This window comes from Zonotrichia albicollis, chromosome 1 (assembly GCF_047830755.1).
Source record: "Zonotrichia albicollis isolate bZonAlb1 chromosome 1, bZonAlb1.hap1, whole genome shotgun sequence".
NCBI lineage: Eukaryota > Metazoa > Chordata > Aves > Passeriformes > Passerellidae > Zonotrichia > Zonotrichia albicollis.
The window spans coordinates 123,035,459-123,059,077 of NC_133819.1; the positions used below are offsets into that span (position 1 = coordinate 123,035,459).

The window sequence follows — 23,619 nt, forward strand, 5'->3', positions numbered from 1 at the left end:
CGGGCGTCGCCCCCTGCAGCTCCCCTCGGCCCCCCCTCGCCGCCGCCCCCGCCGCGCCAGCCGCCCCCGGGGCGCTCCCCGAGCGCTCCCGGCGCCGTGCTCCCCCCGCGCCCGCCGCGCGAATGGCCCCGTCCGCGGCCCGGCCCCGGCCCCGGCCCGGCGGCGCGCAGCGCCCCCAGCGGCGGCGCGGGGCCCTGCGCCCTCCGCCCGCCCCCAGCCCCGTCGGCCCCGGCGGGCCCCGGCACCCCGCGCTCACCTGCCCGCGCCGGGCCGGGCCGGGGCCGGGGCCGGGGCCGGGCTTCCACACGGCGAGGCCTCGGCACCGCGGAGGAGGAAGCCCCAAGCCGGGGAGCGCGGAGAGCAGCAGCGCGGGGGATGTGCCGGTCCGTGAGTGGGGCTGAGATCGGCCTGGCGACTGTGCTCTGCCCGCTCTCAGCTGCTCCCGAGAGCCGCGGTCCGCACCGCTCCTTGCGCGCCTGGAGAGAGCGGGCTGCGAGACTTCAGGCAAGGAAAACGGCCGGCAGAAATACGGGAAGAAGGGGGCAGCCACCAAAGCAGACCAGAGAAGAGGCTTGATTTTATTTCCCCCATCTGCTGTTATCTCACTCTAGCTTGTACCACTAACTCTCCAACGTATTTCCCCTCTCACCTTTCCCCTCCGAGAGAGCTGTTTTCAAAAAAAGGTAAAAACTCATAAAGAAGATTTCTGTTAATATTTTCTTCTGTCTAGAATTAGGCAGATCACTGATGCAGTTGCTGGGAGCTGCCTGGAGGGAGACGAGGGCCAGGGAGTGCAGCTGTGGAGGTTCAGCTATGGAGGTTCCACGGTGCATCACTGAAACTTCCCCAGGTGGGCACAAACCCTCCCCTGCTTACACAGGGCTCAGCCACATAAAACCTTGGATAAATTGCTGTTTTTGTGCCTTTCCAACCAAAACCAACTGTCTTTGGTTTTGCCACCATAAAAGTATTTATCTTGTTGCCATGTTTCAGGTTTGCACATCCCTTACAGAAGGCAGAACTAGACAGAAAAATGTAGAAAAAAAAGGGTAGAAATAAAAAAAAAGCTTATGCAAATTGAGATTAAAGTCTAAAGTACTTCCTCCTCTAAATTAGAAATTAATAGATGAATAAAAGGAGAGAAATTAAAGAAATCAATTTCTGACCATCTATGGCATTAAAAAGATAACATTCAAATCTTTATCACAAAGTAATCAGAAGTTTATTGTTCATTAGTAAAAGATTTCTGAGTTTAATCCACAATCTAATTTATTTTGTAAAAATCTGTTTTCCTGATTGGCTCAAGTAAAATAAACCACAAATTTTTAAATCTGTGCAAAAGCCAGGTAGAAGCACCAGAACTTGAAGCAATCATGTTCCTACCTGATTTGCAAGAGTGCATTAAAAAAATTCATTAGGCTCAGAAACTAAACTAGATTTTTGAGGAGGCAAAGATCTATATCTTTTTGCTACACAACTAATTTTTAATGAATCTTTTCATATGAGAGTTATAACATTAGTCATAGCAAATGTAATTTTAAAAAACAACAGATAAGTCAGGATTAGAATGAGTCTAAGAGTTCATACTGCCTGCAGTATCTGCTATTATATGATAATTATTTTTTTTAATTATTACTTGATACCAAGAGGTGGATCAGTTCTGAGCAAAAAAGAAAAGATATAGCCTGACACAATTCCCAAGCATAGTGGAGGAACACTCTAAAAGCACACAGCCCAGGTGAACTTTGGTAGTAAGCTTGCATACTGTAGATAATTTACACACCAAATACACATCATGACACCTAGTGGCAGAGCTGCATTGTGAGTATCTAAGTGATAGCAAGATTTTATTCATACTGACAGAACACTAATATGACATTTACAACTTGTTGAAACTCATGTTGGGAACTCAGCATTTGCTATGAGAGTTTTATACATACCCTGTATTCAGCAGTGGTAGCTCGTTAATTCTCCCCTTCTCATTCCTCCATTGTTTTGTTTTCTGATTCCTTACCCCTTAATTTAAGAACTGAGGACAGAAACACACTGTATAATTCAATTTCTTTTGTAGTCTTCTGATTTAATGTAGCAATGGATAATAATGCAATACTTTTCATTAGGCTACTATGAATTTTTGCATGAGCAAAGTTCATCTAGATGCTGAATTGTGATGGTGCTGTCCATAGAAGTTTGTGGGTTTTTTTTCATTTGCTTGTTCTCTGTTTTTTCCTTCATAATTTTATGTCATGTCATTTTTACTTTACTTACTATGAGTAGTTTGAAGAACAACCCTACAGCATAGCATATACGTAGCATCAGTGCACCCAGAGAAAAACACATCTAATGAACGCCAGCATCAAATTATGAGAGGGCTTTTGTGAACTTTCTGCAGTAGACAGGTGTAATTCCAGCAAGCCTCTAAAATCTCCAATCTCTGCTATTATTTCAATAGTAACATTTTTATAGAATTGCTATTACTAAACACTAAAACTTTAGTTTAAAAACATATCTTGAGATACATGTATCAACTCAAAAGTATCTTGATATACATCTTGTGGTGCAAATGGAATGTAGCTGGAAGAAAACTGAATACAGAAGAGCAGATTTTATCCCAATACTTACCATGTATATATACATATTTTATAAAACAAAGGTTAATATATTTTATAATAATTTTAAGCCATTGGCTGTATTTTGCTTTTATAATGTTTCCTATGAAGTGGAGCTTTACTTACATGAACAACTAAATTGCATTGCTAGTCATTTCTTTAACATTTACTGCACCCTTACGTTTGAGGGTCTTTTTCCTGCTACTGCTGAGGTACAGGATAAAGACTACTCAGTATCTCCAGTAAAAGCAGCTTAATACAACCTAAAAACTTCTTAGGTTTTGAAAACAAGATGCATAATTTGTATGTACTTTTTCACACTGCTCCATTAGTAAATAAGAAGAGTGTCATAACTTGCATAACATTCTAGTTTCAGGATGCAAGTTTTTAATAGAAGTAATTAATTCAGTATGCAGTTTGAAAATAACAAAAAGCCACATTAATGCCTAAATGCCTGCATAAATACCTAAGTGGAGGAAAGGATAGAGTTATTCTATTTGGTCTGTATACATGAGTGCAGGACACTTGAAGATACTTGGCCTTGTCATTGTGAACCTCAGATTCAGAAAAAATAAATCACCACTTTCACACTGACTTGCAAAAACTCATAATATTCTAATTTTTACTAATATATTTTATTATTAGAATTGTAGTTTCAACAGATACCATCAAGAAATTAGTTTCCACCCCTCAATACACTTTGGTGTAACAAACCAAAAATAAATCCCCAAAAAACCCACCCAACTGTGTATTTAAGAAGTAGGAGATTTACAGAACTGATTGGAAAGGAGTTCTGAAGGTCTGCTCCACTACCCTCCCTGCCTCCTCGAAGTACAACCAACTTTAAAGCTGGATCTGACCTTCAAGTTAGCAGGTTTCTTGGTTTCCTTTAGAAAACTTCCAAGACTGGATGTTTTACAGTCTCTCCCAGAATTCTGTTTCAGAGTATTAGAAAGTTTCTTTGTAGCTGTACTATTTATTTATTTAAGAACTTGCATGATATTTGATACTAAAGTTAAAACCATAATGAAGCTAATAGAGTGCTCATAAAATACCAATAAGAAGTGAATAATGCATTATTTACATTAGTCAGTCATTCAACTGAATAAAAGTCTCTAATAGCTTAGTACCAGAAGAATGAGTCACTTAATTTTTTTAATAGTATTTTTTCAATCATTAAAACCAAAATGCAGGACTTTGGGATTACATTTGATTAAAACCCAATATTTTTAATGAACCTACATCTAGTCAGACCACTGCTCTCCCCAATTACAGGTGCAGAACTGTGACTATAAAAGTAGATCTTTAAATACAATGCATGACAAATTACTAAACCAATTTATCACTAGGTAGTACATGGAATGAGAGGCATGAACAAACCAAGACAAAACAAACTACAAGTAAATACTGTGAAGAGTTTTCTCGGGTAATGGAAACCATTTACTCTTCATGCTCCAACGAGGACTCACAAGCAATGAATTTTAACAACTCACATTAACACAGTGTCTTTGATGATTCATGTCTAAAATGAGTTCCCTAAAACAGATGAATCACACAATCACTTCAAGAATATAAATTAAGTGAACTAGAACTTGCATGTATCAGCATATATTGAATTCCATCACTGTTGGTAAAAGGACATTGAGAAACCTCTAGGTCCTCATCCCTTTAACATGTATCTTTTTTTTAGAACACAAAGTGAATCCAACCAAAAAGATGTGCTGATTTTGCAATTACCAGCCTTCATCTAGGTATCCTATCATTGGGGTGTCAATGCTTTTTCATTATTAATTGACCCACTGCCCCAAATTTAGATTGCTTTGCAGGTGGCATTGTATTTCCCAGCAATCACTTGCTGCCATTGCTTTCATATGTCCATGCTAGGAATAGTAAAGCCATATGTAAATAAAAGCTTTACCCTTCTAATAACACTAGTGAAACTTTAACATTATACTGGTAAATTACTTTAAGTAAGTATTAGAAGTTTTACTGTACACTCAGAAAACTTCATTAATTATCATAGTTCCTGTATCCAAAACTGCATAAAAGCCCCAAGTCCCTAGTTTTAATTTGTACATTTAATTTGTGACAGATATTTCCACAATTTCCCATTTATTTTTGATACAAAGTACTGTAAAAGCTCTCTTTTGTAAGGTACAGATATCTCACTGTACAACTACAGAAAATATGATGTTGCATATTTATGCCTATTTAATTAATATGTGTGATACTGCATACACTTTATGTATATGCACAGATGCTTCATACAAGTACATCACCCATTATGAACACTGGAAGCTTCTCAAATATCCTATGTGATTTCCAGATTTAAAAAACCCAAACAAACAAACAAAACAAAAAACCCCCACACCAACAAGATTTGGATTACTTCTTTAAAGCACAGAGCATATAATGGTAGAAGAAAACCAGGAAAATTCAGGTCAGCCAGGGATTCACATCTTGTGACTACAGCAATGAAGACAAAGGTAACTACAGTTTGCTAAATCAGCAAGAACAATAACAGAACTAGCAACCTGAAGATCAATTACAAAGCACACAGATATTTAGAAATGACCCATTTCTGCATCAGTAGGCATTGCTACCTGATGAGACTACACTGGCTTTGCTCAGGAGAGAAATGTGAGAAAGCCAAAGTGTAGTTACAGGTCAAGGAAGAAACAGATTCTATAAGATGAAATTCCTGTTTACAAGCCTGGGGTTTTTGGGGGTTTTGCTTTGCTGATAACATTGTGACTACAAATGTGACTGTAAAAGGCCTTCTGACAAGTCCAAACACAATGCTATTTCCTGATTGTGTTGTATGAGAGGATCACACACATCTTGAAATGCTTTGGATTCTCATTAATGCCTCTCATTGCAGGCAAAGATTACAGCAACACTTCAGACATAACCAAAGTGACACCACTAATGTGACCAGTTTGTACATCGTGTCCATACTAGTCACATTTATCCGTAGTCATGCTCATGAGAGACTGTACCTATTCATAACTATTGCCACCCTTACAAGCAGCAGATTAGATCCCAGAGAGAGCAGGGATTAGGCCTTTTACATCTTGAAGCTAAGGCCAGTGCTGGATGTGAAAATTAAGTATTTTGTTTTTCTTTTATCAAATGTGTATATAAATCAGTAATACACTGGGTTCCATAGTGAACTTAAAGTGCAGAAAAGAATCAGATAAACTCAGATAAAACTGTTCTAAAATTTTCAGATCAGTCTGTAAAGATGCAGTGCCCTGTAATTTCTTTATGCTTTGTTTTAATATGGCTTTGAAGAATCCAAACATTGTCAGACATGGGGATGTTTCCCTAACTTCTATGAAGACAAGTGGGCACTGTTAGTGTTTAAACTTTCAGAGAAATTCAGAGATCTACAGATCTGCCACAGACCTTGCCTTTTTAAACATTTTTATTTATTGTTCCAGGTATCCTATTCTCTCATTAAATGAACACGGAACTTCTCAGATTATGTGGGGGTTTACTCTTGCTTAGATTGTCAAATCCAGCAACATCCAACTATCACAAAACTAGGGCTTTTGGTAAATTATTGAATGGCTGGGAAAGGTCTGGCTCAGTGATGTTATACAGCAACATTTTAGCAAAAATATCCAGTTAGTGCATTTGTGTTGATCATCGAAATATCCTGGAGCTCCTCTAACTCCCAAACCCCCATTGTCCTGCACAGTTAGGGCATAATAGTAACTGACGATTTGGTGACAGCCCAGGATAAGGTGGGAGAGTTTTGCTTTATCATAAATGGGAGAATGTTGCACTGACTGTTCATTATAAAACATTACAAAGTTAGAACTGCTGCAAATCTTACTGCCTACTGTGTTGCACCTTCATATAGCAATAAAATTTAGTCCAGCTATTTTTGTCAGTTTATGTACATGACAATATTTGTGCTTCATTACAGCCAGTAATTTATAATTGTCATCAGACTAAAAAAATTTCACTAAGACGTGGGGTCCTAATTTTGGCAGGACTGTAAAACAGTGTGAAGCCAAACAACTTTAACCAACTTCACCTAATACTGATATGACTTGTCTCACTTAAAGACATTGTTTTACTATTTCTTCATTGCTGTCCTTTGAGAAAGTCAACAGTGTTTGTTGCTATAACATGCACAATGTACAGCAAACTTCTTGCACAGTAAACCTCTTGGAAATGGGTGAAACTGAGGACTTCAAATACATTTGATGTAGGTGAAACATGCATCAATTCTATATTTTCAGCTAATGTAATACCTGCTGCTTACTCAATTACACTCCACCTGTTTTGAGGTGGTCTTTTGTCATGGTCCCTAGAAGTAGCAGGAATCTTGTTGCTCTAAGAGCTGTCACTTAAAAAATTGAGCAAACTGAGAACAAAGCTTGTGTGTGCTGGCAAGAGACAGTACTAACAGCAGATTGGAAGCATTGGTAATCCTCTAAAAATAAACATCATTTGAGTGACAATGCTGCCAGTTGCCCTTGCTTTTAGTGTTTCCATTCATGAGATTCTATACTTAGAAGCATACGTGGGCAATGCTTTATTACCATTCCTATTACCACAATAAGCCCTTTATGTCGTGTACTGAGTCATGTTTGCAGTACTGGTAACTTCTGAACCTTTCTTTTTCTGGGGCTGAGAGACAGGGAACCCTTTTTTCTGTATGAATGCTGGCTACAGCCAACTTCTCTTTTCTGCTCTTGCAGTCTGGCTTCATGTAAGTCTAAGGCAGTTCTTGGTCCAAGAGAATAATAAATTAAGAGATTACAGGTTTAATTTACTGTATAAATCCTTAAGTAATTTTTTTACTTCTCCAAAATGGTAGAAATACAGGTCCTTTTCAACTTGTTGAATTGTTCCACTGTCCTGCAATAAAAGGTTATTTTAGCAGTGTAACTTAATAGGGATGGATGGGAAGCAAACAAACTATGCAGAATGGGAAGCATCTTTCTACTGGTTGAATTCTTTGGACTATTGTGTCCCTTGACCTCTGTATCTGTATCAGGTAAATTTAATGTCAGTACAAGAATGTGTTTAGACAAAAGAAAAAACAAAGTGAACCAAAAAAATAAAAACTTAGATTAAAAAATTGAAATTTGAAAGGAACATTTTGTAAGAATTTTAAAGTTCCAGACAAAAACCAGCAAGTTCTCACTTCCTTTATCCACATTATTTTTAATGTATTATCTTTGCTTTTAAAAAGCCCATAAGAATGAAAATGTAAATGTTGATGGAATCTTGCTCTCTTAAATGAAAAGCTGCAATTAATAAAGTGTTTGATACTATATAAAGCAATGTAAAACATATAAAGATTGATATACACTAAAATAAACTCAAATAAATGCAAGGCCTAAGCAAGGTTAGTACCCACCTTTGTATGTACCTACACATAAAACTACTGTTGAGACCAAATTACAAGAAACAAACTCTATGACAGAGAGAAACAGTATTCTGGTGCAGACCATGCAGGAAGATTCCTTTCCAGAGGCCAAATTCTGCCATAAGACTTTGCAAATATAAGAATGGAAGAATTAAGCAAACACTTTACCATGTGACAAACTCTCAATATTGACAGGATCCATTTCTCAAAATCAAGCACTGGTGCGTTAATAGACAAGAAAAATCTCACCACAAAACAGTAGGGAATCACCTTATGCAGAGATCACCACAAATTTTCCAATCAGATCTTTGGTTTACTACTAAGAAAATCCTGAGACATTAAACTTGGTGTGCAGGGATGCTCCAGACTGAGCTGACTGGCACAAGACAATTCTTGTTATACTCACCCAGGTATATCCAACACTGAATAAAAAGTTCAGATGGATTTACATTTCAGAAATCATTCAAAAACACCTAAGCCTTACTATATTGCATGCTACAGTACTAATGTAAGGAAACTTGCCTTCTGGATATTTATACCAATATCCAAATGGTAAGCCTTTATAATGTTGACTTCCAAAAGTGTTGCACAGAAATGAGTTTAAAAACTCTACAAGGTAGCTGATGGGAAACATAAAGAAGTAGATGATTTATTTAATTGAGTGTAACAACAACCCAGAGAAGCTTCCGGGGAAAAGAATTACAGGCTTTTCTGTACAGCATTCCCCAACAGTACCCAAGATACCAGGAAGACATGAGTAGTGCCTAGGTATTATTTAGTCTATTCTTACAGACTAAGGAAACTAAGCTAACAGAAGAAATTTTCAGAATTACAAAACACATAACAAACTACTGTATTCAGTCTATTTTCCACCTGCAAGACTTCAAAATCTCTTGTCAGGCACATTATGAAATCTGCTTTGCTGCTTATTAAGGTTTCTGGTAAAACTATTGCAATGGAAAAAAGAAACTTATTACCTCAATTCATAGAGAGAGCTACCCATTCTCTTTTCCTTAATATAGCACATCTCAATAAACTGCTACTGATTGTCATACAGAACACCTTGATCCTTCAGCTGCATCATGACCATAGTTGCGTTGCATTTGCCCTTTTGCAGCTTTGGAGAACTTCGTGTCATAAGAATTATAGATTGGTGCAATTACTGATGTCCTCTTAAACGCAAGCAAACAAAAAAAAACAAACCAACAACAAACAAAACAAAACACAAAAAACACTACCAAAAAATAAACCCAAACCCACAATCTCAAAAACACAGAAACCCAAAACACCATGCCACCAGCCACTGATTTTTTAGAGAATCTTCAGGGTGATAACAAACTTAAAATTTCAAGGACTGACTGCTCTCCCTCCTGTCCTACTTAGTGAGCATAGCCTATCTCCATGTGGTATCCTTATTGTTGGTCAACAGTTTGAAGGAGAATTTGAAAAATCATTCCTAATACAGGACTGTCCATGTTATTATTATTTAAGGAACACTAAGTCACCTTTTACTCTAGCATAACACTTAAAATAGTAGCTACTGCCTGGGGCAGATGACAACACACAGACACCTAAGAGATTAAGAGTTAATAGTCCAAAGTGTGATACAGAAGATATCAGTGCAAGATGATGTTCAAAAAGTCTCCCCTCACCTCAAGCCCCACAAATGTAAAACCTTATGCAAATCAAGACTTTAGGCTTGATATACTGTAAGTCATCTGGAGATTTGACGAGTTATCTTTGTCACTTGTTTACTTAAGTTATGCATACATCCTTATACTGCATCTTCCAAAGTTCTGATCTTCAATAAATTGTCTACACCATGTAAGCAAAATGTACTTTTTTCTGTGCATGTCAAACACAGCTAACAATGTTTAGTGCAGACATATGGACAGTTTAGAGAATGAGAGAATCAAGAGCTATTCACACTTCTTCACCAGAGTAGCAGCTGTCATACGCTCTTCACTGACCCAGCACAAATAAATACAGATAAAAACCAGCAGGTTTCATCCATTCCTTGAACAAGACCTTCAGAGAAAGGGATGAAGTGGCAACCAGTGTGGTTTTGTCTTGAAAACCTCCTACCAGAGTGCAAGAGTCCCATTCTTGAAGTATACAATAGACAAATGAGACCTCTGAGACTTGGGACACAAGTGTTTTCTGTGTTAGATGAGTGTCAATACACCTGGCTTTTTATCTAATCTCAAGAACATTTTATTTGTAACATTATTGCCTTTTTTCTGGAAAACAACTGGCATTTTCTAAACAGTTTCACCACATCCATAACTATACTTGTTATGGATACGACTATATTTGATACTATATACAGCTATATTTGATTAAGGTTTGACAACAGTGATCTGATAAAAAGTTAACTAAAAATATCCTCACAGAACAATAACTACAGACTTGCTACATTTAAAAAGCCCAAAACCAAACAAAACAAACAAACAAAACAACAACAAGCCACCCACCAAACCACAAAAAGCCACCCTGTTCCTGAGCACTAAGACTCAAAGCATCTAAATGGAGAGGTAACAGATGGTTTGAATGTTTTGGAACAACTTCAGATTTTTTTACTGGAAAGCAGAATTAAAAAATATAGGAGAGTCCTTTCCCTTAGACTGTTATAGGCAGTTCAGAACTCCAGCTCTCAGGCTTCTCATACCACATTACTCAGCTTCTGCATAACACAACGTTGCCAATATTTTACATAATATTTTATTATGCAAGAAATTCTAAAGATACAAATCCTGTTTTAGTCCCCACCTTCTAAACTCCAGCTACACAAAGCTTTCAGTTTTTTGCACTAGCTCTGAAACTATTGCTTATGTAGCAAGCTGATCTAATTTGGTAATTGAGAAGATAGATTGTCACTTTTTCAAGTCTGTTTCCTACTGGTTTACCATGTTAAATCATCTCAGGGCAGACTCGAGAAGAAAGTTAGATGCAAGGTAGGAATGTAAACCATTAGACTGGAAAGGAAGGAGTACAAATTTCTCTTTCTCTGGTAAAAGCAGAAACCATGCTTGATTTTATCTTTAAGGATTAAATGCCCTGGAGAACTGCATTAGCAGCATCCAGACAGTACTGTAGTCCTGGGAAGAGAAAGGGCCCAGAAGGTTCATCTGAACAGACTTAACCCTGACCTACTTGGCACAAAGCACTTCAAAGGGCTTGAAGAAAACAGGTTCCCCAATTGCTGAAGTCAGGACAAAAGTTTTAAGGTCTCACCATGGAGATTTTAAATAACAAAAAACAAGCCAGCATAAGGGAAGAACTGTGGTCAGTGCTACAGGAATTCAGATTGTAACATCTTTCTTTGAGGCCAACATTACAGTTTTCAACTCTTCACTGGACTCCAGTTCAGAAGAGTCTCTTGTAAGCCGCTCCTTCACCAGCAGAGGTCAAGAGAAAAATGTCACTTCAAAAGACAAAGTTACACTGCATACAGCATGTAGGCAAACTAGAGGGAATTAAATACAATCTAACCTACTACCACTGACTCACATATTAAAGCTCCTATGAAGTATTATATTAGAGACAATGGGCACAGGCTTTTAAATCCAATCTCTAGACTTATATACACTGCACAGTCAATTGATTTTGCATTTATTTTTTGTTTTTAAATACAAAATAATTATCTGAATGAAACCTATGTGGTTTTGCCTACATACTTCAGGACAGAAATCAATGTTAATGAAATATTCTTACTTTGTAATTTGTTTTTAAAATCACTTTAAGTAGCTGCAGAGAGAATTTACTACATTGAATTAGCTGGTCAAAATTTCTTTAACATTATTTTATGTACTTTTAAAAGTACATAAAATTAGCAAGAAAAAGAAATGAAGAGTGAATAGATTTTCCTGCACTGCTATATCAGTAAAATGAAATAAAACAGATACTAAGTACGTTCAAATCTGTATTTCAGAATTACATTTTCTAGTAAAAGGTGGCTCATGATATTTCTACTCGTCCAAGTTTATAAAGGTACTTTAAAGCCAGGAGGTTTGGAAATTTATTATTAGTCTTAGAAAGAACAGCCAACAAGTACCTGGCACACCAACCAAATCCAAAGTCTCTCTTCCCATGCTGCTGTGTGACTGCAGCTGAAGATGGAATATCACTAAGACAACTTAATTCCGCTTATTCAGTTCAACACCCAACTATTCAGGTACCAGTGTGTAAATCCAAACTGGACTGGGTGATATGGATTAAAAGTAATTGGTTTTTACAAAAAATTCATTCAAACCTGTTCTTTAGAATGATCAGGATTTGTGAGCATACAAACACAACATAATGCTCAACTGCTGTACCAGAGGAGGCAAAAACTGTATTGACTTCTTCCAAACCTTCAAATTCTATAGCTGCACTTTTGCAAATCTTTTCATTTAATTACGGTTTAATTAGGGGGGTTTTCCTCTCTCTTTTTAAAACACCATTAATTACTGACCTGGAAACGGTATGGTCTCCTTAAATCATACCTTTAAATACAGTTCACATCTTAGGTATTTTTCAAGACTTTTAAAAAAAAAGTATTAAATTTAAAAAATCAAACATTTAGAATAATACTAATGATAGAAAACATATGAATTTTAAAAAGTTAATTTTTCATAAAAATACATGTTTTAGGTATGCAGTGCCTTGCCTTTTACAAAGCAGAAGACATCATCTTTTGGAAAAAAATCTACAAAATTGAAAGCAGTTATTGGTATGAGGCAGAGATTTGATTAAACAATTCTGATAGATGCTGACAAAATAATAGAAACTCTCTTCCCACCACTGCAGGCAAACAATAATCCAGCATCTGAAACTTGTCATCAAGTATTTTAAGTGCTTGTCAAATGGCAAAAGAAAACCAACCCAAAAAAAAACACCAAAAAAACAAAAAAAAAAAACCCCACCAAAAAAAAAAAAAAAACAAAACAACCACAAAGATAACTATATGCTCATCTGAGAGAAATGAAAGTATTTCAAATGAAAGCCTCTAAGTGTTTTTTTTTTTTTTAAATTAACTATTTCTTCCAGCTGAACAACAGATACCCTCTGGAGGATGAGGAAACACCTTGCTGTTATACAGATTCCTCCTCTGAGATGCATCACAACTTTTCAGAAATCACTGGCAGCTTTGTCTTAAGAGTGGCTGAATGTTAGGAACTGTGCTTCTGCACTGCACCATGAAAAGGTCCACACGTATTTCCATTCAAGGGTAATAATCTATTTTAGAACAAGAATTTATTGCGTTATAGTATAAAGACACTAAACACAAAACAAAGTGTTTAACAACATGAATATCGACACAAAATAAAAGCAAGATAGTTTCAAGCCAATTCTGTAACTATTCCATGTGAGAAATTCCAAGTGAAAGAAAGTTACATACACAGGGTCACCCTTGGGAAAGGATGGCACCACCTCCATCTAATTCAAGCCCTTTTTCAGGACATCATAGCATTGTCAGAATAGTTGCATTATCTTGAGTGCTTGAGTGGTATATAAGCTTTGTCTTGGCCCTCTCTATATAGGTGAGCTTACCCACAGATCTACAAGAGAACCAATGAGGCATTTCTACTGTAAACTATAAGACCTGAGGTACATTCTCTTCTAATCTACCTTGCATTTTCTGGATCTAAATAAAGATATATTATAGGGGGTGGGGTTTATTAAAGAGCAGCATAAATTTGGTTATTTAACTTCACTATAGTCCATGTGACAGCACAGGTCAATAAAATGCACAATGCTTTGTACTACAACACCCATCTTCAACAAAATACATATGGTATGTCATGAAGCTTCTCTGAAACCACGTATTGTTGTTTCCCAAGCCACTACATGAAAAGGGAACTGAATTTGAGACGTACTTAAGCCATTTCTTCAGACATTACCTGGTCACATTAAGGTCCCTTTCCTGTGGACTATTTTGATAGGATCTACTATATGAACCACTCATACATTAATTTCTCAACTGTTTCAATTCATACAGAGCAGTGTCAGATTACTGCTCGTTCATATGAACCATTTCCAAAACTAGCCAGTTTGATGATCGCACAACAATAAAATTTTGCTAAACAGAAAGTTTAGAGCATAAGTATTTCTTTTGTTTAAAACTACCTTTTTTTGGCTCTTTAAAGAAAATTAATTCCCTGTTTCCAAGGCTCATTGTGAAAATATATACACACATCAAATTTATATCCAAAGCTAGATTTTTACCATTGAGTTTTAAAGGCCAAGAGATATTTTCAGTACAGTAGGAAAAAAAAGCAGTTCCTGAAGTATATTATAGCCTCACTTTACTGCCAGTATCTACAGTTCTGATGCTGTACAAAATACTTCTCTGAAGCAAATCCATCTAAACTCTATCCACCCTGAGTTAAGCATCTATACTTTTTTTAAAGTGTTTTAAACAATAGGTAACAGAGAAGTATGTACAAGGCTATAAAACATTAGTTATCATACAGCAGATTCAAAAAAAAATAAAAATCAGTCTTTTCAGCCAATTTTCTGGTTTTTATTGTAGTTAGTCATTGTGGATTTGGTTTAGGGATTTTTTTTTGCTTTTGTTTGTTTTTACATCAAGCTATCACTTCATTTAGACATTCATGCATTAATTGCTTGAAATTTTTTTGAGTGCAACAATAAGGCAACAGTAAAAAAAATTATAGAAATTTTGCATATGTGTAAAGGTATTTAGTTTATAAAAGTGCTTCCTAAAAAGACAACCTAATTGCAGTATCAAAATATTACAGAGTGCTGAGAACAACTGTCATTTCAGTAAATGTTGCTCCAGAGAAAAATGTCTGATTTTAGGCTTTTCCCCCTTTTTTTGGTGAAGAAAAGCCTGGAAAAATTGGCATGGCTACGTGGGACAAACAAGTTAAGAAAATATACTTTAGTCTAAACTTAAATAAGAAGGTCCACACTTTTTTTGTGAAAACTTTAAGCCTCTGTCAAAAATGTATTTTTTTTTCTTTTTATAATACAGGATTAAAAGACAAGATGATGCTTACAAGATAAAGAAATAATTTACATGAAAATATCTTCTGACAAAGCTTTTCAATCAAAATATTGTTTTGTAACATTCAAACATGACATACAACACAAAAGAAACAGTGAATGCAAACAAAAAATGTTATATGGATTGCTTTCGAACACATAAATAAATGAAATATTGGTGTAGGCAGTAGGGCTCATGCTGATGGCTAGCAGGAAATAACAGTGTGCAATCTATTTGGAAAAAGCTCTAAATACAAATTACAAGCCCAATTACGGACTGCAGCAAGTTCAGTTATATCACTGCCATCCTCTATCTCCAAAATAAATTCTTGTTTAAATCACTCATACCCTAAATTACTCATACCTTTGCTTCAGAGATATGAATAACTATATACAAAAAGTAGTTTTATTTCACCATAGGGATAACATTGTACCTCTCTGCCAATGTCACTTGAAAAACCGCCCATGTCAAAACAATTTGACAGCAGATAAACAATTTAATAAATACGTAATGATCTTATTACAGTCCTTCAGGTAGGCATGTTAACTCATGCTGCTAGTTTTGTGGTCACAGTGCATAGAATCCAAATATAAAAGAATGGGCTGGATTTCAGGTAATTGTCAATCCCTTGCTTATATTCCGAATATATCCAAAACTTTCATAAGCTCAGTCACATGTCAATCTTTTTTGTGGCAGGAGCAAAACCTTTCCCTGGTACAATGTCCATTGCCGGCAATGGATGCACCAAAACCGCCAAGGAGCTCAGTGTTATTGCACAATATATGAAGACCTGGAATTCTTCCAAAAGCTTAAAATAAAAATAATGGAATTATTCTGACATTTCTGGACACCTGCATTAATACTGTATGACTAATAAAAGCATGTCAGTTGCATGGACTGAACCAGCGATCAACATGCGCCCAGAATGCACACTAGTAAAAATGCAGTCAAAGGAAGTAGTCTTCATTGCCTATAGGTCACTTCCAGTCAAAGGTTAAAGTTCAAAGACTGAATGATCAAAGTGCTCATTTTCTCAGTAGGACTATCTTCTGCTACGAGGATCACAAAATGGTGGCATCAACATGTGTCATCTTTAAAATAAAAGAAGAGCATTTATGGAAAACATATAAACATTCTAATTCCAAATTAGCAAGGTGCTATAGGCAGAAACAATTCCTAGCACAGACAGTAACATGCAGAGGAAATACCCTGATTGAATAATTCTGTGATTTTGTTCAATAACGACTCGGGGAGAAAAGAGAGTATCAAAAATTAAACTTCCAAAATACATATACACCCCCAAAGACATCAGTATTAGCAAATACTCATAAAAATGACAGTCGTTTCCATATTTGATGTTTAGAAAACCACTTGCCAGGAAAATGAAAAATCAAATGCTTAACATTTTGCACCCTTGAAGTACAGCAGATCCATAACAGTTATCTAATTAAGACATCCTTTTAGAAGGAATATATAGGGATAAGACTCAGCAGAGTGGGCTGCTTTGATGCATTCTCAATCCTTTATATGTGTATGTGTGTGTGTGTATATGTATGTAGGTATATTAGTTTATTTATCAAGATTCAAAACAATAGCTGACAGATTTACGCAAAAAGAATAGGTTACTATTATATGCCTAAAATCTTAAACCTGGAAGTAAATTACATACACTAAATTTTAGATACTGTGATTAGACAGAACATACTATAAAAATGCACATTCTACACCTATCTTTTCTGCATTATGCTCCATACTAATGCTGTCCCTTTTAAACATTCTCCTTCACACATCAACCTGCAGTATATTTGCACCTGCTAGCAGTAAATATTGAGTTGTTAACAGAAAGCAAGGTTACTGTCTGTTTATTTTTAAAGGACTTACTTGCAACCTCCCACACCTAAAAAATGCAGCCTCATAAACATTCTACATTCTCATGGGAAAATGTTATATCAAAGCTATTACTTGTAAAAAGAACTCTTTAATTTTTCAGTAGGCTACTGCACATGTAAAAAAAAAATGGACAAGGATGCAAAAGAGAGAGAGAAGGGACATTTAAATGGTACACTACAATTTTAGACCAAATATCAGAGAAAACACTTTCTACTTAAGAAAAAACCAAAACCAAACCAACCTCAAAACCCAAAAGTAGTAAGGAAGTGCTGGTTGAAAACAAACACCATTACCTTTCCCTTCTTCCACACCACACCCTTCCCCCAGGAAAAAAAAAATCTACCTCCTGAGAACAACAAAGGAAGTCAACAGCTTAATGAAACAGATTTCAGTCTGGATGCCCAAGTAAACCGTATCTGGAAGATCCTCCTCTGTCTTTAAGACAATATGAGCAACTCTCAGATGGAAATTCAGCAGGAAAGTCAATGCACAGTTGAAACAGACATTGGGTAGACAATCTAGAAATATTTTCAGTTATCAAAGATCAGGAGCTTTAAAACAGGGCTTGTGAGGACATCATTTTGTAGCAAATAAAGCTCCATAACTCTGCTCGAGGAATAAGTTGCTGTGTTGGGGGAGTGGGGGGGCAGTGATATGACAGATTAAAAACTCTGTATTAAGATGAATGCAGACACATATTAACATGTCAGAATATGTCTCTAAGTGCCACTTTATCACTCTGTGCTCATCTGGGTTTTCTTTACATCAGCTCCCAACCAGGGACTATTTTTATTCCCAGGTAAATAAATTCCAGGCACATACTGGAAAAAAAATTTCCTTCAAATGCATGTATTAATATCTAGGACAGACTTCTTCCTAACTCCTCAAAACACAGAGCTACTATGGCACAAAAAGCTAAACCAGTCCAATGGGCAGCAGACAGCAGAAGTGCCAGAACCTCTCTGCATCTCCCTGCACAAGTTGTTGTATTAGCACTGGCATTTAATTTCTCACAGCAGTTAACCCTGGACAGCAGGTTTTCTTCCCTCACTTATCTAGCCAAATGTGGTTCAACCACAAGATTAGATATATGACACTTCAGCTGAAGCATGTGCAGAAAATAAACATCTTTTCACACTTCCCATTTTACTGTAACAAACAGTATTTCTTTACACCTGTTTAGAAAACACTGACAATTTAAAGATCATGCCTTGGCAGTCTTGTTCTATGTCCACATAGGAGAAACAAAATTAAATGAGAAAAGAAGCAAATGACACACACAAAAATGGAAGGGAAGACACACTAATAATTTATGATTTTTTTCTCTTGTGGACATCAGGAATATTTTGTTTTTTCATGTAAGAATTCAAGGTGGTGGGGAGCCCAATGAATTTTTAATGAAGACAGTATGAGTTTATTTAATGAACTGACTTTCTTTTTCTTGCTCAGGTTGGATTTTAGGTTGCTCTGAATTTGAGGACGGGTAAGGTTTACTGACTTCCAGAAAAAAAAAATACTGCATAGTTACTTCATAGTAACTAAAATACCCATTCAATGAACTGTAAGCTGTGGTTTTGAGCCATAATACAGCAATCTTCAAAATCAGTAACTCAGATTTCTTTTCATACTAAGTTTCTGTTTTGCTTGTTTAACACAAATTGAATTTCATTATTAAGAAATAAAAGTAATATCTGCAGACTGTTCTGCTTTTAAAGATTTCTTCTCTAAATCAAAATGAGACTGGTACAAATTAAAAGCAAACAGAACATTTTAATCACAAGATAAAGCCAAGAAATGGAACTTTACCTGTTTTTCTTTAAAAATAATTAGCAAGTGAAAAGAGCAAGTTAACAAAAACTCCCCAAACTGCCATTTAAGAGAAACAAAAACTAGAAATGTAGAAGTACCAAACACATTATGAGAGGATGGAAACAGAGAGAGAAAAGAAAGTGACTGTTGAATAATCTGGTGAGGATGAAAAATCTATCCTTATGTGCAATATGATTATTATTCTTGGAGTCAACTTTAAAAACAACCACATGATGGTCCCAAATTTCTTAGATACACTTTAATCTCATGGCATACAGCAATTCTCTCAGTGTACCTGAAACCACTTTGTTTTGGGGTTACAATTACTGTATTAGGAGAAACAAAGTTTCTTTCTGTTACAGTACCATATGTCAAAATCCCATGGGTCTCAGCAAGTTTTATGAAACTATCAAGTTTTTCTTGTTAGGCCATCCATGGGCTTTTAGGAATCTTAAGAATTTTCAGGGTGAAGACTTTGGAATTTGGCTGTCCAGTTAGGAACTCTCACTGCCTCAAAATACTAGCTCTAGTTTTCACATCAGGGACAGAACCTATGCTGGAGTGAGGAGGCCATGAAAAACAGAGGATGTCTTATGGTGGAATCTTCACCTGACTCTGCAGTGATGGAATCAACTGTTCTGCACTACACTAGCATGGAGTGTCACCTTCTCTGACATATCCCTTCCCAAAGTACTTCTGCTTCGAAGGACTACCATTTGTACAGAATTTTCCTAGGGAAAGCAAGGAAAGCATTGCTAACAAGAGGAGAGAAACAAAGAATGGCCCATCTCTATCCCCTTCTTCTCTCTTTCCTCACCAACGGAGTGGATAAGACAAGCACATACAGCCAACTGCAGCTCTGGGTGGAGGATGACAAATGCTGAGGCAGAAGAAAGAAACCACAAAGTATAAAGCAAGACACAGAACACATGGAAACAAAAGAAAAAAGCACAAAAGCAAAAGCAAAGCAAACCCCAAACCAAAACCAAACAAAGAAAAAAACCCCAGCACAACACTAGCACAGCAGATGCTAGAAGTTTTAATATGCTTTTCTCTTCTTGATCGAGTCCATGGAGAATGTTATTAGTATATTACTGAGTATTAGTTTTCAGGAGCCTTAAAAGTCAGTCAACTGTTCCATACTGGAAATTCTGATTGAGGAAATCTATCAAAACACATAGCTGTTCACAAATACATAGGTATCTTTTCAACAAACTAAAGTTTTTAAAGTGTTAATAACAATGAGAAAAAATGTTTAGAGCAAAACCTAGTTTCACCATGGACTTTCCCCAATCCCAAACTTTGTACTTGTCATGGATTGATAAACTTTATAAGAACTTTCACTGAAAGTCAATACTACAATTTAAAACCTGTTTAAATTTCCACCAGGAATTAGTCAAATGTGATATAGAAAAAAAAAATCACAGCAGAGTATCTCAGAAACAGGATTTAAATAGTGTTTTCAGTTGAAAAAACAGAGTTTAATGCTTTGAACACATTTATCCTACTTTCCTACAATTTAATTGTCTTCAGCCTAAAAAGAAGTTAAAAATTTCTGGTCCTATTTAGATACTTACCATGATACCACCATTTCGTTTTCTTTGGATTCTTGTTACATGTTCTTACATAAAATGAGTTATCTGGAGGTCGCCTCTGCAACAGAAGAAAAGACCTACAAATAATCAAACAATCCTCATATTGTAATACATGCACTATTTAATAAGATTATGGCAGATTACCATGTGAATGCAGTGAAAATGAGGCAACAGGCAGGACTAGACCTTTTTGGTGAAGAAAAATCTCTCAAAAATCCAGGTAACAAATTCTTACTTGAGATACTCCAAGAAAATAAAACAGTAAAAAATATCATACAGTTTGATGATGAATAGGGGAGAAAAAAATGAAAAAAAAACCAAACCAACAAACAAACAAAAGATACTAATTCACAAGAAACAGCTGTTGTTCAAAAAACCCCCCAAAATTAAATTCCTTTGCAGCTTGGAATCTAATTCTGATGCATTACATCCAATTCCCATTCTAAGGCTCAGCTTACAGTGGGTGAAAAAATTAATTTCAGTAAGTGTAGCTGATCATTATTACATATTCTTTGGCTTTCTTCATAAGTTCCATCATTTACAAAATACATAGGATAGAATACAATGCAAAGCCATTTTGGGGTGGTTTTTTGACTACATATATGACTAGGATTGATTGGAATGCAAAATAAAAAGGCATGCTTGGATAGCACATATGGACAAGCTCTGACCACATCTAACTTCCACAGACAGCCCTCTGCGAAAGAAATGGTCAAAAGTGAAAGGGCAATTGCTTTACTAAAATGTCTCTAAGGTATTAGTGCCAAAAAAGCAGCTTAGCACCATTTACTTCCCTGAAATGACAATTATCAAGTTCACTAAAATAGTACAGATGCAAAGTTCGAAACATCTGCACTGAAGACGTTTCACTAGTCATTCCACACTCCTTTTAGAGGAAGGATCATTTTACCAAGAATTGTCCTAAAGCATGATTGAACTTCGCAGTCAGCACAACTGGAAGGGTTCCATCCACTGCTCTTTTTCAGTAATGATATATAAGCAGGTTACCATGAAAACAGTGGCAAAATACTCACTGCACTGTTTATTTTGCAGTTCTAGTTTAGTCAGTAGTAGAAATACAGTAGTTTTGCCTATTTCAGAATTTGAGAAATGAAAATTTTACTTTGTAAAGTAGAAAATTACTAACTTTTACTTATTCTACTTCAACAGTGCTAAAAAAGCCCATACCTTTTCTTTGCAGCTGGAAAGCATGCTAATAATGCTAAGACAAACAGATTGCACTGAGAGGGCTGGAGACCAGTCTTCCGTTAGAATGGATAAACAGATATGACCATTGCTATAAACATGAGGATGAACAGGGATATTGTCTCCAGTAAACATGACCTAAAAAAAAGAACAAAAATAACTAATTTATAGTCCCTGTTTTATATAAAACTGTATTGGTTTGGGGAAACAATATCATCTTATTTAAGAAGCAGGTTTGCCATTTTCACTTATACTAAGAATTCAACACGCTGGGTTAATTCAATTTTGGAAACTATTAAGTGAAATGTACAATCAATGGAAGTCTATAAATAGCTAGTGAAGGTGGAGTTAAATATATGGTTAAATACAGAGGATTTTCTATTAATATTTATACAGTATAAAAAAATGCAAAGGTAACAATGCAAAGACTGCAAAATCTTGCAGCCTCAGTCTTCCACATCCTAAGGAATACAGCTGTCTAGCCCAACCACTGGATTTAATGACTTTATAAGCCACAATGTTATACTCCAAGAAGCACAACAAGATTCATAAATGAGTATTTCTATAAACTTGGACATAACAGAAATAAAATTCTGGACAACTCATCCAGGTTCCAGCATGAAGAATAAAATTAAAATTCATCAATCTTATTAACTATAAATAAATATCTTATTAACTATAATAAACTTTGTGAAACCAAAGTTTACCAAATAGGAAATATTTTTGAAACATTACTTCAAATAAAAAACAATTTGTTTGACATGAAGAATATGGAAGAAAAGCATTTAGAACCTGAACTCCTCTCTATTAAAAGACACTACTACAGTCAAAAAAAGGCTAGAAAAGCAATTTTGACAATTCCTGCTCTTATATCAAGTTTTTGTCAAACTATATCATTGGTTCAGGAAGAACAAAAAGAGAGTAAAAGTAAAATCTTTGTATCAGTATTATACTCCTGAACTCCTTTTCCAACTCCTTTTATGCAATAAAACCATAAATCTCTACCACTCACAACTATAATACCCAGCAGTTTCTCAAGCTATATAGGTATGCATAAAAATATGTAAACATGTACACACACACACCCACCTCCTCACTGATGACAAGCAACACCTTCATCATATAAGAAACTGAAATTAGAGAGCTTAATTCATCTGCAAAATGGCAGACAGGTTTCTAAGGCATTAGAGAAACTGGATGCAGAATGATCTTCCAGAGGTCTTCAAACTGGTATTTCTTAAAGCATTGAAGGGCTTACCTTCATAATCCTGTAATGTATTTCACTTGTAACTAATACCCTGTTTTTAAATGACAACCTGAACTAGGCAGACTAGGTACGTAAAAGAATGCACTCTATGACAGACAACATACATTTAAAGGCAGAAAACATCCAAGTGATTAAAGCAGTACAAGTGAAAACTGTCAATTCACACTAACTAGCTTTGCAGGAGAGGTAATTATGACCAAGAAATTGTAGTGCAGACCCACAGCAACGTTTGAAAAGTTGAAATTCTAGACATTTAAAACAATCCAGTACTTAAATTTTTAATTGTTTTCTGTGATAAAACTCAGTGTAGATGTATGGATCTAATTTGCTGCTTAACAATAAATTGCACAGAGTGACACACAGAGGTTGGGTAATGAAGACAAACAGCCTGGAACCAAATTAAACTGGTGATCTCTTGTGGATCACCTATAATTAGCACCTTGCAAACTTGATGAGGTGCAGAAGTACAAGCAGCCAGTTTATTCTGTAAAAGACTGAAAGTCAGCATTCTAGGGTTTATCATGGTAGCTAAAATTATGTTAATTTTTATGGCTTAAGTGTCTCTCACACCTCCATGCTTCAGTTTTAACACCAAGGAGAGAAGTTGCAGAGATAACTTCTAGAACTCTGAGCTGAAACAGACAGTACAAGAACTAAGACACTCTTGCTTTTCTATTTCCTTTTTCAGAAAAGCAGGGCTGATAACTGGCCACTACTGTTATCAGCCATATTTTGAAGTGTTTCCCTCAGGTAATGGAGGAATGGAGGTACACAGCACATTCTGCAGTCTTTAAAGTTCTGCTGTTCCTTCAGCTCTCTAGGCTGTTTGAAAGCAACACGGCATCACGTACCTCAGTTATAAC

At 36.2% G+C, this 23,619-nt stretch overlaps 1 protein-coding gene across 5 annotated transcripts in view; it reads right to left on the reverse strand.

Annotated features, from left to right (window-relative positions):
* Window positions 1-1,199: 1,199 nt before the first annotated feature.
* The window catches only part of UBE2W (ubiquitin conjugating enzyme E2 W), a 44,454-nt gene continuing 22,034 nt past the window's right edge, over window positions 1,200-23,619 (reverse strand). For 2 of the 5 annotated variants that reach the window (XM_074552544.1, XM_074552548.1), the window contains exons 4-6: window positions 21,472-21,627; window positions 20,266-20,341; window positions 1,200-2,029 (exon numbers count right to left, since the gene is read on the reverse strand). In XM_074552544.1, the coding sequence (XP_074408645.1) occupies window positions 1,980-2,029; window positions 20,266-20,341; window positions 21,472-21,627 (282 nt within the window). In that variant the 3' untranslated portion in view covers window positions 1,200-1,979. The other 3 variants (XM_074552561.1, XR_012582839.1, XM_074552553.1) reach the window with 3 other exon arrangements.